The sequence below is a fragment of the Ranitomeya variabilis genome, chromosome 3, assembly GCF_051348905.1.
Source record: "Ranitomeya variabilis isolate aRanVar5 chromosome 3, aRanVar5.hap1, whole genome shotgun sequence".
NCBI lineage: Eukaryota > Metazoa > Chordata > Amphibia > Anura > Dendrobatidae > Ranitomeya > Ranitomeya variabilis.
Window position 1 is genome coordinate 310,042,233 of NC_135234.1, and position 15,172 is coordinate 310,057,404.

Here is a 15,172-nt window from a genome sequence, read left to right on the forward strand (position 1 = left end):
ATCTGACCTCTGATAATTCAGAAAAGTCTGATAAATTGGCCTTTGTTTTTTTTTTATGTAACTGTAGTTTTTGGGTTTTTTTTTTTATAAGTAATCACTGAGTGATGAACAGCAGTTCCCCCAAACTTTACTTGGGGCAATTTTGCTTCTCAGACCCCTAAATAAATACATTTTTTTTTCTTCTTTTTTATGAATATGTGTATATATAAACCAAGCAATGAATATAATGAAATATATACATAATTTTATTTAAAATGTTTTAGGATAACATTTAAACAAATGATGTAGGGTCAGAGATCCGGATTCCAGTGATGTGTCACTTACTAGGCTCTTTTGCTGTTTCAATAAAATTAGTGTTTTACCCTTTTCCACGACAGCACCCCACATGAGAGAGAGAGAGAGAGGGATCCGCCCATAGGAACAGGAAACCTACAGAATAAAAGGAGGCGGTCCCCTCTCCTCCTCAGTTTAGGTTTCCTGTTTCTATGGGAATCCGAAGTACCTACAGCAAGAGGATTACTGGGCCATGCACCTGCCTGCGTTGGTGTCCGTGGGAACGGCAGGGGCTGCGGTTGCAGAGGCAGCGGCGGGGGAGCCACTGTTTGCAGCCTCCCCCCTAGTCTGGTCAGTCGCCATGGTCCGGGTCCAGTCACCGCTGGTCCGCCCGGCTCCATGAGGACGCGCGCACGCTCAGCGGCCGGCTTTTTATCCAGCAGCCGCCGCATAGTGAGGAGGAGCGGCGCGTCTAACCCGGAAGTCGCCGGAGCACTTCCGGGTTGGGTCTGGGGAGGCAGGAGATTCGGCGCCGAATTTAAAAATGCAGCGCTAGCGTCGTCCGGTGTGTGCAAGTATGGCTTCACCGGCCGACGAAGCGCACTTGCCTGTGACAGAGCGTTCTCCCAGCAAGGAGACAAGTGCCAGGAGCAGCATTAAGAGTGGGGAAAAACAATCTACCACCAAACAGAGAGATCTTTTATCAAAGAATCCGCCTCCAGAACCGGTACCTGTCAGCTTCACTGGGTGAGTTTTTAAAATCCTCTTCTTATATGCTGATGTATGTTCCTCCTGTATCCCCTTCCTCTAGACAAAGAATGTGCTTTATGTGTCCTTTTCTTAGTGTTTGGATTTGTTTGCAACCCCTTCCAGACTCTTATACGAAAAGGTTATGCTTGGAGTGCAGGAAAATATAATGACTCCGTCTGACGTTAGAGCCATAATCCGTGAAGAAATGCAGGGTCTGGCGCATGCAAGTAGCATCGGTCTTGCCCGTTGAAGACTCGGGGACTCTAACTGACCCGTTAGACCGAAAAGCAGAAGCCTTACTTAAAAGATCATGGGAGGCTAACACGGGGGCATTCAGGCCAGCTATTTCTGGTACCTGCACTGCAAGGTCGCTGCTAGTGTGGATGGAGCAGCTCGAGGAACAGATTAAAGGTAGAGCTTCGAGAGACACAATCCTACCGAAAATCCCTTTAATAAAGGAGGCAGTAGCGTTCCTAGCAGATGCCTCTGTGGATTCGCTACGCCTAGCAGCCAGGTCAGCCGGCCTAGTGAACACAGCCTGGCGAGCACTCTGGTTAAAAAACTGGAAAGGGGACGCAAAGGCCAAAGCAAAACTTTGTGCGATCCCCTGCCAGGGTGAGTTCCTTTTTGGGAAAACACTGGATGAGCTCTTAAATAAAGCAGGAGAGGGAAAGAAGGGCTTCCCTAACCAATATCTTCCATCTTACAGGAGAGCCTTCAGAAGACGCCCCTTTACCAGGAACAAACCAACTGAGCAAAGGGAGCGCTGGGAAACAAGGGATCCAAAACAAAAAGGTGCTCTGTTTACCGGATCCTATAATTCAAAACGTAGCAAGTACCGCTAACTATGAAGTGGGCGGCCGCTTAAGATTTTCTTTTCTAAATGGGAGCAAATAACATCTAGCCATTGGATTTTGGACATTATTAAATATGGATTAAAATTGGAGTTTGACAGAATCCCTTGGGATTCTTTTATAGTAACCTCTCCAAAAGGACGGGAAAAACAAGAAGCTCTAGAATCAGAGATCCTATCTCTTCTATCTAAAGTATTGATAGAGGTTCCCCGGGATCAAAAAGGAAAGGGGTTCTATTCCCCTTTGTTTTTGATCAATAAACCAGATGGTTCATTTAGAACCATCATAAATCTCAAAAGATTAAATTCCTTTTTGCGTAACCATACTTTCAAGATGGAATCTATTAGTTCTGCCATCAAACTTTTGTTCCCTAGGTGTGTCATGGCCGGGATAGACCTAAAAGATGCCTACTATCATCTTCCCATACATGCCGAACACCAGCAGTACCTAAGGGTAGCAGTTGTCCTGGCAGGACAGGTTCGTCACTTTCAATATGTAGCAATGCCCTTTGGGCTTTCTATGGCTCCCCGCATCTTCACAAAGGTGATATTAGAAGTGATGGCTCATCTACACCAACGGGACACTTTGATAATACCCTACCTGGATGATTTTCTGGTGGTAGGAGATTCTATTACTCGGTGTAAAATGCGATTGTCTAACACGATCTCATCCCTACAGGAGTTGGGTTGGATCGTCAACTTCGAAAAGTCCAGACTGAACCCAGAGACCATTCAAATATTTCTAGGGATCCAGCTAGACTCCGTAAGTCAAAAAAGCTTCCTCCTGCATTCAAAAAAAGTAACTACAGTCAAAGGTGTCAGAGGCAATAGAAAACCCCCACATGACACTAAGGCTATGTCCTTATTAGGATCATTAACCTCATGTATTCCAGCTGTACCGTGGGCTCAATTTCATACCCATCAGTTACAGTATGAAGTATTATCAGTCCAGGGAAAAAAACGACATCTGGAGAGTAAACTAACTCTTTCCAGGGATGTCATAGAATCCCTATCATGGTGGCTAGATATGGGAAACCTTTCAGAGGGTGTACCTTGGATAGTAGACCCGTCTAAAATAATTACTACCGACGCCAGCCCTACGGGGTGGGGTGCACATATGGAGGATAATGTGGTCCAAGACACCTGGAATCGAGCAGAGTTAACATGTTCTTCCAATTGGAAAGATTTAAGAGCGGTAGAAAATGCCTTAAATCATTTTCTTCCACAGATTCAAGGAGCACATGTAAGCGTTTTCTCGAACAATTCCTCCACAGTGGCCTATGTAAACCGTCAAGGTGGTACACGGTCAGGAAGTCTGATGACCATAGCAGGAGAGATCTTCCAATTGGCAGAGACTCATCTTGCATCCCTAACAGCCCTACATATCAGAGGGGTAGAAAATACCAAAGCAGACTACCTCAGTCGAAACAAGCTACGCCAGGGAGAATGGACCCTAAACGGAGACATATTCAGAGCAATAACAAGATCATGGGGTATACCTCAAATAGATCTGTTTGCCACAAGAAGCAACAGACAGGTAAAAAGATTTGCTTCCCTGAACTTCAGGGATCATCCAGACACGTTGGACTCTCTACACCATCCTTGGAAGTTCAAACTGGCGTACGCCTTTCCTCCAATGTCTCTGATTCCACTAGTGATCAGGAAGATCAGGAGGGAACAAGCAAGGGTAATCCTCAATGCACCCTTTTGGCCAAAGAGACCGTGGTTCTCTTGTCTCCAGAGCATGTGTCTATGCGGTCCGTGGATTCTCCCATTAGACAAGGAACTGCTGTTCCAGGGGCCCTTCTTCCACCCGCAAGTGAAAGGGCTTCACTTGACGGCGTGGAATTTGAGCGGCAGTTACTAAGTTCAAGGGGATTTTCAGAACAACTCGTAAACACCCTGCTACTAAGTAGAAAAAGATCTACCACCCTAATGTATAGTAGGGTATGGAATAAATTCTTAAACTTTTATACAATACCGTTCACTAAGCAAGTTCCAGTGACACCTATTCTAGAGTTCCTACAAAAAGGTAGAGAATTAGGATTATCCGTAAACGCCTTAAGAGTTCAGGTCTCGGCATTAGGAGCCCTATATGGATGTAATATAGCAGCTGATAGATGGGTCTCCAGATTTACTAAGTCTTGTGAACGAAGTAATCCGGTCCATATTCCCCGTCTACCTCTGTGGGATTTAAATTTAGTACTAGAGTCCTTAACTGGCTCCCCGTTTGAACCACTAGATTCCACACCTCTAAATGTTCTAACGTATAAAGTAGCCCTAATCTCAGCTAGGAGGGTTAGTGACATCCAGGCCCTATCAGTAGACCCACCTTTCTTGCTAGTATTTCAAGATCGAATAGTCCTAAAACCTGATCCCTCATACCTCCCTAAAGTGGCATCCACCTATCACAGATCTCGGGAAATCTTTCTCCCTTCCTTTTTTGATACCCCTGTAACCCCAGAACAACATAAGTTCCACACCTTAGATGTCAGAAGAGCCATCCTGACTTGCATAGAGAGGTCTCAGACATGGAGGCAGAGTAGGGCTTTGTTTATCTCCTTTCAGGGCCGCAAGAAAGGACATGGGGTTACAAGAGCTACCATATCTCGGTGGATCAGAGAAGCAATCTGTTTGGCCTATACGTCAAAGGGCGAAGTTCCTCCAGTGGGCATAAAGGCACATTCAACACGAGCCATGGCTTCCTCCTGGGCGGAACAGGCGGATGTACCAATTCATTTGATATGTAAGGCCGCAACTTGGTCTACACCTTCTACAACCATTATAGACTTTATCTATCCACATCTTCTGATCTAACCTTTGGTAGAGCTGTTCTTAGTACAGTAATCCCACCCAGATAATGACTCTCTGAAAATCTCTCATGTGGGGTGCTGTCGTGGTGAAGGGTAAAAAGCCGGATTACTTACCGGTAATGCTCTTTTAATGAGTCCACGACAGCACCCATTTACAACCCTCTCTGATTATGCACAGCTTTCTTTTTAGTTCACAAATAATGGTTGTATAGAGTTTAAGAAATTGATGTTGCTGAATAAGAATTAATACTAAAGCTTTTGCGGTTCCCTTTTTATACTCTGTAAACTAAACTGAGGAGGAGAGGGGACCGCCTCCTTTTATTCTGTAGGTTTCCTGTTCCTATGGGCGGATCCCTCTCTCATGTGGGGTGCTGTCGTGGACTCATTAAAAGAGCATGATCGGTAAGTAATCCGGCTTTTTATCCGCAAGATATTGAACACTGGACTTGGTTGCTTGCTCCTCCTAGTCAACTTATTCTGTGTAGCCACCCCCCACCTCTGATTGGCAGCCTTCTGTCAGTGTTGTGGGCGGGGTTATACATAATTCAGCTTTTGAGCTCTGCTAGACCAAAAAACACAATGATTGTATCAAAATGGCAGAATGCAGACTGGTAAGTGACACATCGCTGAAATCGGGGTCTCTGCTCCTACATTAGGCTGCTCTCAGATTACATGGCAAAAATTTGGTGACAGGTTCCCTTTTAACACTTTTTTTTCATATTAATTTGAAAAATGAATTCCAAATTAAGTTTGACTTATTTGTTTGATGAAAATAGCATAAAACGACAATTTGAACCAAACTATTACATTTTGTAATTTTATATATTTTTTTTGCCTTTTGGTTACAAAGTTCGGAAAGGAACAGTAAAGTTAGAAGAAGGTTGCAGCACTGATGCTTTACTGGCCGATATCAGAAAAGGTTTCCAGCTCCGTAAAACTGCAGAAATCAAATCAGAGCCTGAGGATTCTCAGAAGAACTCAAGTAGTGTGTAAATGGTAAAGTTACTACAGGTTTTCCCAAGAACCTTTTTCAGTCTTCTATGCAAACGCATCTCAAAAGCTTGTCTTTAAAAAAGACTAACCAAATGACTCTGCATACCCTGCAAAATCCTTACTACTTAGTTTGTGAGCTTGGCTTTGTTAAAAAATTATATTTAAAATTTATTAAAGTATTTCAGAAATACTTTGTAATTTGCATGTCTTTTTTATGCCAATTTCTTTTTGCTTCTTTGCTCCTGTTTTATCCTGTACATAATGCTGCATGAATTAAATGTGCCTGATATTGGTGGTTTTTTTTTTTTTAGTTTTCCAACTTAGAAAAAAAATTAAAACATTGAAGGTCAAGAGTAGGGTTGAGCGAAACGGATCGGTCATTTTCATAAATCGGCGACTTTTAGGCAAAGTCGGGTTTCATGAAACCCGAACCGATCCTAGTGTGGGATCGGCCATGCGGTACACGATCAGAGCGCCAAAGTCGCGTTTCATATGACGCTGTCACCGCCGTTTTTCATCCAATGAAGGAGGACGCAGAGTGTGGGCAGCGTGATGACATAGGTCGCGGTCCCCACCATCTTACACAAGGGCATGGCAGTGATTGGCTTGCTGTCTGTGGCGTCACAGGGGGTATAAAGGGGCGTGCACGCCGACCGCCATCTTACTTCTGCCGATCTGAGCATAGGGAGAGGTGTTGTTGCAGTTAGTCAGAAGCAGGGACAGAGTTAGGGAGGAAATTTAAACCCCCAAACCGCTTGTGCTGGAGCGATTTTCACTGTCCCACACCACCTTTTTGTGCAGGGACAGTGGAGGTCGTATTTTAGTGCAGCAGCTGCATAGCTGTGTGCACGGTGCTGTGCAAACCAACTGCTTATATAAAAGCAAAATTCCTGTTGCTCCTTTCTGCACAGTTACCTATCTTGTTTATTTGTCCACATTTTTGTGTTCAGCAGTCCTTTTTATTGCTGCCATACTTGTCCTGAGCTCATTGTAGGGAGCTTGTTATTGTATTTTTTTTTTTTTTAATAATTCCAGCCACTTTCTGGCACGTTCATAGTGTTATACCACTGGGCCAGAGTTGTGGTTCTGTGTCCCCCCCCCCCCCCCACCAAAAAAAAAAGGGAGATTAAAATTCGCACACAGTGTATATTCTGCTGTACTGCTGGTGTCATATATATCAGGCAGCCACTTTCTGCTCGTTCATAGTTTACAGTTATACCACTGGGCCAGAGTTGTAGTTCTGTGTCTCCGACCCCCCCCCCAAAAAAAAAAAAAAAAAAAAGAGGAAGTCTGGTGGAAGAGGCCGTGGGTGGGGGTTGTCAGCTGGTACTGATGGTGGTGCTGCATCTGGTGGTAGTGGAAAAAGCACAGTAGCACCTAAGGCTGGAGGTGTTGAGCCTGCGTCATCATCTGGCTACACAAGGCCTCGAAGGCTCCCTTACCTGGGAGTAGGAAAACCGCTTTTAAAGCCGGAGCAGCAGGAAAAAGTTTTGTCTTTCCTTGCTGACTCAGCCTCTAGCTCTTTGGCCTCCTCTTCCCAAAGTTCGAAATGTCACAGCAGCCAGTCGTCATTGGATGCTCCCGGTCAGGAACAAGACGTTTCCTTGTGTCCTTCTACCAAACCAAAAGTGAAGGATGCGTCAGGCGACACAACAGGTTACTCCATGGAACTCTTTACACATACCGTGCCTGGGTTAGAAAGGGAAATTGTACCCTGGCCATTACAAGAAGAATCGGACATGGAGTGCTCTGATGCACAGCCACAGCTAGATTATGATGCTGTTCCATTGAGTCAGATCACTACATTGCCCTCGCAGTTTGCTGAGCCACAATCTGACCCTGATGAGACTATGGTGCCCTGTCCCGAACGCTATAGCACCTTACACGGTGACACTGAGGAAGGTGCACATGACATTGAGGAGGAGGTGATAGATGACCCAGTTGTTGACCCAGATTGGCAGCCATGGGGGGAAGAGGGTGGCGCTGCCAGTAGCTCTGAAGCGGAGGAGGGTTATCCGCAGCAGCACCAATCTACATCGCAACAGCTGTCATCTGGCAGGCCCGTATCAGGCAAAAAACGTTTGACAAAACCAGTTTTAGGACAGCGTGGCCATCCTGTGAAAGTTGCAATGCCTGAAAAGGAATTCCATAGTAGGAAGAGTGCAGTGTGGCATTTTTTTGACCAAGATCCCAATGATCAGTCAAAAGTGATCTGTAAAAAATGCTCAAAGACCTTTAGCAGAGGGAAGATTCTTAACAATTTAAATACAACGTGCATGCGTAGACATTTAAACAGCATGCACTTGCAAGCCTGGACTAACTACCTAACGTCCCGTACCGCTGGTGCGCCAGGTCTGAATGAAGGTAGTAAGCACCGCAACATTGCTTCCCTCACTGTAAGCCCACCGATTAGGACACCAGCAGCAGCAAATGTGGAGGGATCGTCGCTAGGCCAAAGCAGTCAGGGAGTCAGAAGGTTATTGGTAGGAAGCACCGTATGTAGGCCAACATCACCAACTCACTCTCAATCTGCCATGTCCACAACCACCACCACCGCTAGTTGCACCATAGGCAGCTCTCCAGTCCAGCTCACCCTAGAAGAGACTCTTGTTAGGAAACGAAAGTACTCATCCTGTCATCCGCGTGCACAGGGTTTGAACGCCCACATTGCCAGACTTATCTCGTTAGAGATGATGCCCTACCGGTTAGTTGAAAGCGAAGCTTTCAAAGCCCTGATGGCCTACATAGTACCACGCTATGACCTACCCAGTCGGCACTTCTTTGCGAGAAAAGCCATCCCAGCCCTCCACCAGCATGTCAAAGACCACATTGTCCATGCACTGAGGCAGTCTGTCAGTGGGAAGGTGCACCTCACAACAGATGCATGGACCAGTAGGCATGGCCAGGAACGTTACGTGTCCATCACGGTGCACTGGGTTAATGTCGTGGATGCAGGGTCCACATGGGACAGCAATAGTGGGACAGTTCTGCCTAGCCCACGATCTAGGAAACAGTTGGCTGTAGACGTTCGCTCCTCCTCATCCTCATCATCCTCATCATCATCCTCATGCGTCAGCAGGCTGTGTTTGAAATGAAGTGTTTGGGCGACAACAGACACACCGCGGAAGTTCTGGCCGAGTTCTTGCAGCAAGAAACTCAGTCATGGCTGGGCAGTGTACATCTTGAGGCAGGCAAGGTAGTCAGTGATAATGGAAGGAATTATATGGCTGCCATAGTCCTTTCACAACTCAAACACATACCTTGCCTGGCTCACACTTTGAACCTGGTGGTGCAGTGCTTTCTTAAAAATTATCCGGAGTTACCAGCCCTGCTCTTGAAGGTGCGAAGACTTTGTTCGCACATCCGCCGGTCGCCTGTACACTCCAGCCGTATGCTGAACCATCAGCGATCGCTCAATCTTCCACAGCACCGCCTAATTATCGATGTTGCAACAAGGTGGAACTCCACACTGCACATGGTTCAGAGGCTGTGTGAACAGAGGCGTTCTGTCATGTATTTGTGGGAGGATACGCATACACGGGCAGGCAGTTGGATGGCTGACATGGAGTTGTCTGGTGTGCAGTGGTCCAAGCTACAAGACCTCTGTCAAGTCCTTCAGTGTTTCGAGGAATGCACACGGCTGGCAAGTGCAGACGACGCCATCATAAGCATGAGCATCCCACTTATGCGTCTGCTGATGCAAAGTTTGACGCACATCAAGGAGCTGGCGTCTGCAGCCGAGGAGGAGGGAATCCTTGATGACAGTCAGCCATTGTCTGGTCAGGGAACTGTCCAGGACGAGGTGGCGGTCGAAGAGGAGGATGATGGGGATGACTATGTATGGGAGGAGGATGCTTCTCAGGGGCCACTTGAAACTGGTGGCGTTGCAAGGTCAGGTACAGGTTTCTAGCGGGACACTTGTGATGTGGATTTCCAAGAAAGTGCTCCTCAACCCAGCAGGACCAGTGAATTGACACCAGGAAAATTGGCCCACATGGCTGAGTATGCCTTGTTTATTCTAAAAAGGGACCCCCGCATTGTCAAAATGATGACCGATGACGATTACTGGTTGGCCTGCCTCCTGGATCCACGCTATAAAGGGAAAATGCAAAACATCATGCCACATGAGAACCTTGAGCAAATATTGGCTACCAAACAAGCCACTCTTGTAGACCGTTTGGTTCAGGCATTCCCAGCACACAGAGGCGGTGATGGTCCTCACTTGCCGTAGGGGGCAACATGACAGAGGTGCTAGTTGTGGCGTTGGACAGAGGGGTTTTCTGACAAGGTTGTAGAGTGATTTTTTTTCTCAATGACCGCTGACACAACAGGGACTGCTGCATCTATTCAAAGTGACAGGAGACAGCATTTGTCCAGTATGGTTACAAACTATTTTTCATCCCTTATCGATGTTCTCCCTCACAGGTCATTCCCCTTTGATTACTGGGCATCTAAACTAGACACCTGGCCCGAATTGGCAGAATATGCATTACAGGAGCCCTCTTGCCCTGCTGCCAGTGTGCTTTCAGAAAGAGTCTTCAGTGCTGCTGGTTCAATACTGACCGAAAAAAGGACACGTTTGGCTACCCAAAATGTAGATGATCTAACCTTCATTAAAATGAACCAATCATTCTTTTGCCCCACCTTCCCCTGCTGACACCTAGCTTGGGTGATAAATGACTCGCTTTTGCCCACCTCTTACTGACTTTGCCAATTCCTCCATTTGCAGCAGCTGAATGTCCACCATAGGCCATTTTTATTCCTCCCTAAATGACTCCCCCCACAGGACCGTGGTCACCACTTGGCGCAAGCACCCGTGCAAGTGCCGTTTGCCTGGTCAGGTGGGTTCGCCCACTCTACCTCTACTAAACAAAGCTGAGTTTGAATCTACAGGCTTTCAGCCTCTATCAACAATATGAAACTGCATTTGGCCTGGTTCTTGGTTTGGGCCTAGTTATGTCTGCTGCTGCCTCTTGGTTTCCTCAAAGAAACAAAGCTGAGTTTCAATCTACAGGCTTTCGGCCCATATTTAGAATTTGACACTGTATTTGGCCTACTAGTTTGGTTGAGCCCTACTAACGGTGTCTGCTGCTGCTTGTTGTTGTCCTCCACTGAACAAAACAATGCTGCCTGTTAACTCCTGTAACCAATTTTTTCCTGCTTTTAGCCTCATTTTTTATTTTGGGCCTATATCTGTGTTTCCTCCTCATCCTGCCTATTACCCAGCCACTGCTTGATGGGTCTGCTGGTACATTGACCCAGACCACTACATTCCCCTTGCACTCTAGTCTACACAGCCAGAATCTGACCCTGCTGAAAGTCAGGTCCCCCTTCCCGCATACTATACCACCTTACACGGGGACAAAGAGGAAGGTGCATATGAAAGTGCAGGTTCCTTCATCAGGTGGGGGGGCATACTCGTTGGCGACGTCACTGTCACAGGGCCTGTCATAGTACGCAAAAGTGTCACTGCCGGTGGGAGGCGCCCCCGCCGTCAAACACAACTCCGTACTTTGAGGGGCCCTGTGCCAGTGGCAATGCAAACGAGTGGGCCCCCCCTGCTTGCTCAGGATCACAGCACTTGCAAAGTTGAAATACTTACCTTTCCCTGCTCCACCGCCGTGACGTATTCCACATTTCCTGGGCCCAAGAAAAAATTGAGCCAGCCCTCCACCCCCCCCCACAACTTTAACCAAATGACCCCCAATTTTCAATACCTAACTATTATTATAAGGTTAATTAAGATTGTCAAGCTTAAGTAACAATAATTGATGTTTTTGACATTAAAATGGGCTCTGTAGGTGTTTTCCTGTCCTCCACTCACTGCCGACTTTTATTCCCCATTGACTTGCATTGGGTTTCGTGTTTCAGTCGGCCCCCGACTTTTCGCAATGATCGGCCGATTTCACCCGACCCGTCGACTTTTGACAGTCGGGTTTCGCGAAACCCAACTTGATCCTGAAAAAGTAAAAGTCGCTCAACCCTAGTCAAGAGCACTCAATAAGTGTCTAATTGGTAGATGGCACCTATCAATATGATCTGATTTAAACTACGTTACCCTAGAAGATAGTGTTGGTTTCTTTTGCAAATATTTTCCTCCTTTCATTTGTGACCCTAATTTATAACAAAGACCGACCCTGCGGATGTAATCATAAATATAGCAAACCCTTCTACAAGAAGTGCCCATTGCACTTTTCTTTATTTTGACACACAATTTTTTCACATTCAAAGATCGATATTTTCTACAGAGCCGTGGCACTGCCATGGGTGCGGCGTGTGCACCCTCGTACGCTAACCTCTTTCTCGGTTTTTGGGAGAGAGGTTTTTTTTGGGGGGTGCATGCGCCGCCTCCCATGTGCAGTGCTGGTACCGCTATATCGATGACGTGTTTATGATTTGGCAGGGTCCTGAGCCTGTCCTCTTGGACTTCATCCGTGGACTTAATCAGAATGGTCGGAACATTCGTCTTACCCATAGGGTAGACAAGGATGCAATTGACTTTCTTGATATTAAGGTTATGAGGTGTGTTAGTGGGGAAGTTCAGACCGATGTGTTCCGGAAGGAGACGTCTGTCAATGCCCTGCTACACTCTACATCAGCACATACAAAGGCAATTATACATGCCTTACCAGTAGGGCAGTTTTTAAGGATGAAGAGGATATGCTCCACGGATGAGGTATTTGAGTGCCAGGCTCGGGATCTTACCAATCGGTTCCAGGATCGGGGCTATAGCAGGAGGTTTATCAAAAGAGGGTATCTTCGTGCCAGGAGGGCCCCAAGAGACTAATGCTCTGCAGGCCTCCCGTGTCAACTCCGATTGAGAGAGCAACCACTTAGATTTATCTCTACGTTTAATAACAAGTGGGATCAGATTCGGGAGGTTCTGCAGAGACATTGGTCGGTATTAAAAACAGAACCCACGTTAAACAAGATTCTGCCTGACCGACCTCTTCTTACAGCTAGAAAAGGGAGAAGCCTTAAGGATCAGTTGGTGAGGAGCCATTACACCCCGGCCCCTTCCAGAATTTTTGGATCGGGTCCACAGAGATGAGGATGCTTTCCATGTGGGTCCTGTAAAGCGTGCAGGAATATCCTGCGTGCTACTACTTTTTCGGCGGCAGGAGGTAGGGAATACCGTATCATGAGTTACATCTCATGCAGTACTACATATGTAGTTTATTATGCTACATGTACTTGCAACTTAATTTATGTTGGCCTCACCTCTCGGGAACTCCGTGTCAGGGTCCGAGAGCATGTTAGGGATATTTTAGCTGCAAGAGATGCGGATGATGTCTCGGAACTTAAGACCATTCCGAGACATTTCAGGCTGCACCATGATTGTAATCCAGATGAACTGAAGGTACGAGGGATTGATAGTGTTCATTCTGGTATTCGGGGTGGGGATCTCAAACGAACACTGGCACAACTAGAATGCCGGTGGATTGTGTCATTGGGGACTATTGCTCCCAATGGTTTCAATGAAAAACTGTGTCTTTTGTTCCATTTTTATAGGCGTGTTGTAATTTTCATTTATTTTATTTCTCTGTATTCATCTTTTTTATTATTTTTGTTGCTTAATTATTGTGTTTTTTTATTTTTGTTTTTTTCTTGAATATATGTTCATCTCTGATACATAATAATAATAATAATTTTTATTTATATAGCGCCAACATATTCCGCAGCGCTTTACAACTTATAGAGGGGACTTGTACAGACAATAGACATTACAGCATAACAGAAATCACAGTTCAAAATAGATACCAGGAGGAATGAGGGCCCTGCTCGCAAGCTTACAAACTATGAGGAAAAGGGGAGACACGAGAGGTGGATGGTAACAATTGCTTTAGTTATTTGGACCAGCCATAGTGTAAGGCTCGGGTGTTCATGTAAAGCTGCATGAACCAGTTAACAGCCTAAGTATGTAGCAGTACAGACACAGAGGGCTATTAACTGCATAAAGTGTATGAGAACACGATGCAAGGAACCTGATTATGTGTTTTTTTTTTTTTTTCTATTTTTAATAGGCCACACAGGGATAGTTAGGTTAATGCATTGAGGCGGTAGGCCAGTCTGAACAAATGCGTTTTAGGGCACGCTTAAAACTGTTAACTCCATTAAATCCGTTTTATGGACTATTTTTGGACCATATGATCAGTTAAGGAAGATGCGCTATAGAAATTTCCACCAATGTCATCACAGGGTTTTGGCATCATTACTGTGGTATCTTAATGAAGACATGGACTTTGCCAGATTATTCATCTCCTTTTTCTATTGTTGCATTTTATCTGCTCTTACTGTACTGTTGAGATTGAATAGCTGTATGTTCTATTTGTCTGGCAAAGAATGTCGTTCAGCATGATATATTAGAAATGCAGGTAACGTACGTAAAAACATTACAGTTTGCCATCACTTTTTCCCTGGTCCAAAATGGCCGCTCTAGTAGCGCGCATGCGCAGTGGATCTCCGGTCAGGCCACGCCCCCAAAGGCATCATGAGAGCGACGCGCAGACTATATGACGTCACGGGAGCATTTTCTCCCTCTCAGCGCGCCGTTTTGATTGCCGGAAGGAGCGCTGTGCCGACGGTGTGATCCACCCCCATGCGCCATGTGATCTAGGCGGTAATTAGACAGTAGGTGTGTTGGGGATATATAAGACCCCTTGTTAGCAATATCTACACAGCCCCCCGAGGAAGCTCAGAACGCGAAATGCGCATCGGGGCTATCTGACACCTCCAGAGGGAGATCACATCATGAGTAAGCATTACACTGGTCAACAGCATTTTTGGTGCCAAAGATATTTCATCGAATTTAGGGTATTTTTGGGGTGCTGATTCTGAATATGTCATCAGTTTTGCCAGATTGGCTCAAGTTTTTGAGATTTTTGGTATCTTATTTATAGCACTTGTTGGTAAATGCGACGCATCATCTCATTAATTTCTTTGGATTAGTACTTGAACTGAGCAGTTCTCAATATAGTTTTGTGTTAATTAGTGTTCTAAAAGTTTGTTCATAGCTTGATTTTTGCACTAACTCTATGTTGTTGTCTGTTTTCCAGTGAAAAGCATGAACTCATCAAGAAGAAGTTGTCTTAACGATCCAGACTCATTCTGTTACATTTGTGGTGAATACACACTGCCAAAACATAGAAGAAACATAACAGACTTTGTAAAAAAAAGTGTATTTTGCCTATTTTGGGGTTATGCTTGGGGACCAAGACAAGTTTTGGGCACCACACATAGTGTGCAAAGCATGTATCGAATTATTACGAAAATGGAGCAAAGGACAAAGAAAAAGCTTCAAATTTGGTGTTCCAATGGTGTGGAGAGAGCCAAAAAATCATCATGATGACTGTTATTTATGGTAAACACAGGTACAGGCACATCTTCACAATGAGGGACAGGCCTTCTTGCAGATTCCATGTTACTCCCATTTTCGTTTCTTATGCTTATTGAATCCTTGCACTTGCACTGCACAGAAATAACAGTCATC

At 45.5% G+C, this 15,172-nt stretch overlaps 1 protein-coding gene across 1 annotated transcript in view; it reads left to right on the plus strand.

The window, feature by feature from the left end:
• The window catches only part of LOC143817679 (inverted formin-2-like), a 50,436-nt gene extending 44,650 nt beyond the window's left edge, over nucleotides 1-5,786 (plus strand). Inside the window, exon 18 of the mRNA XM_077299171.1 lies at nucleotides 5,540-5,786. Coding sequence (XP_077155286.1) covers nucleotides 5,540-5,682 — 143 coding nt within the window. The 3' untranslated portion in view covers nucleotides 5,683-5,786. The remainder of the gene's footprint in view (nucleotides 1-5,539) is intronic.
• Nucleotides 5,787-15,172: the final 9,386 nt, after the last annotated feature.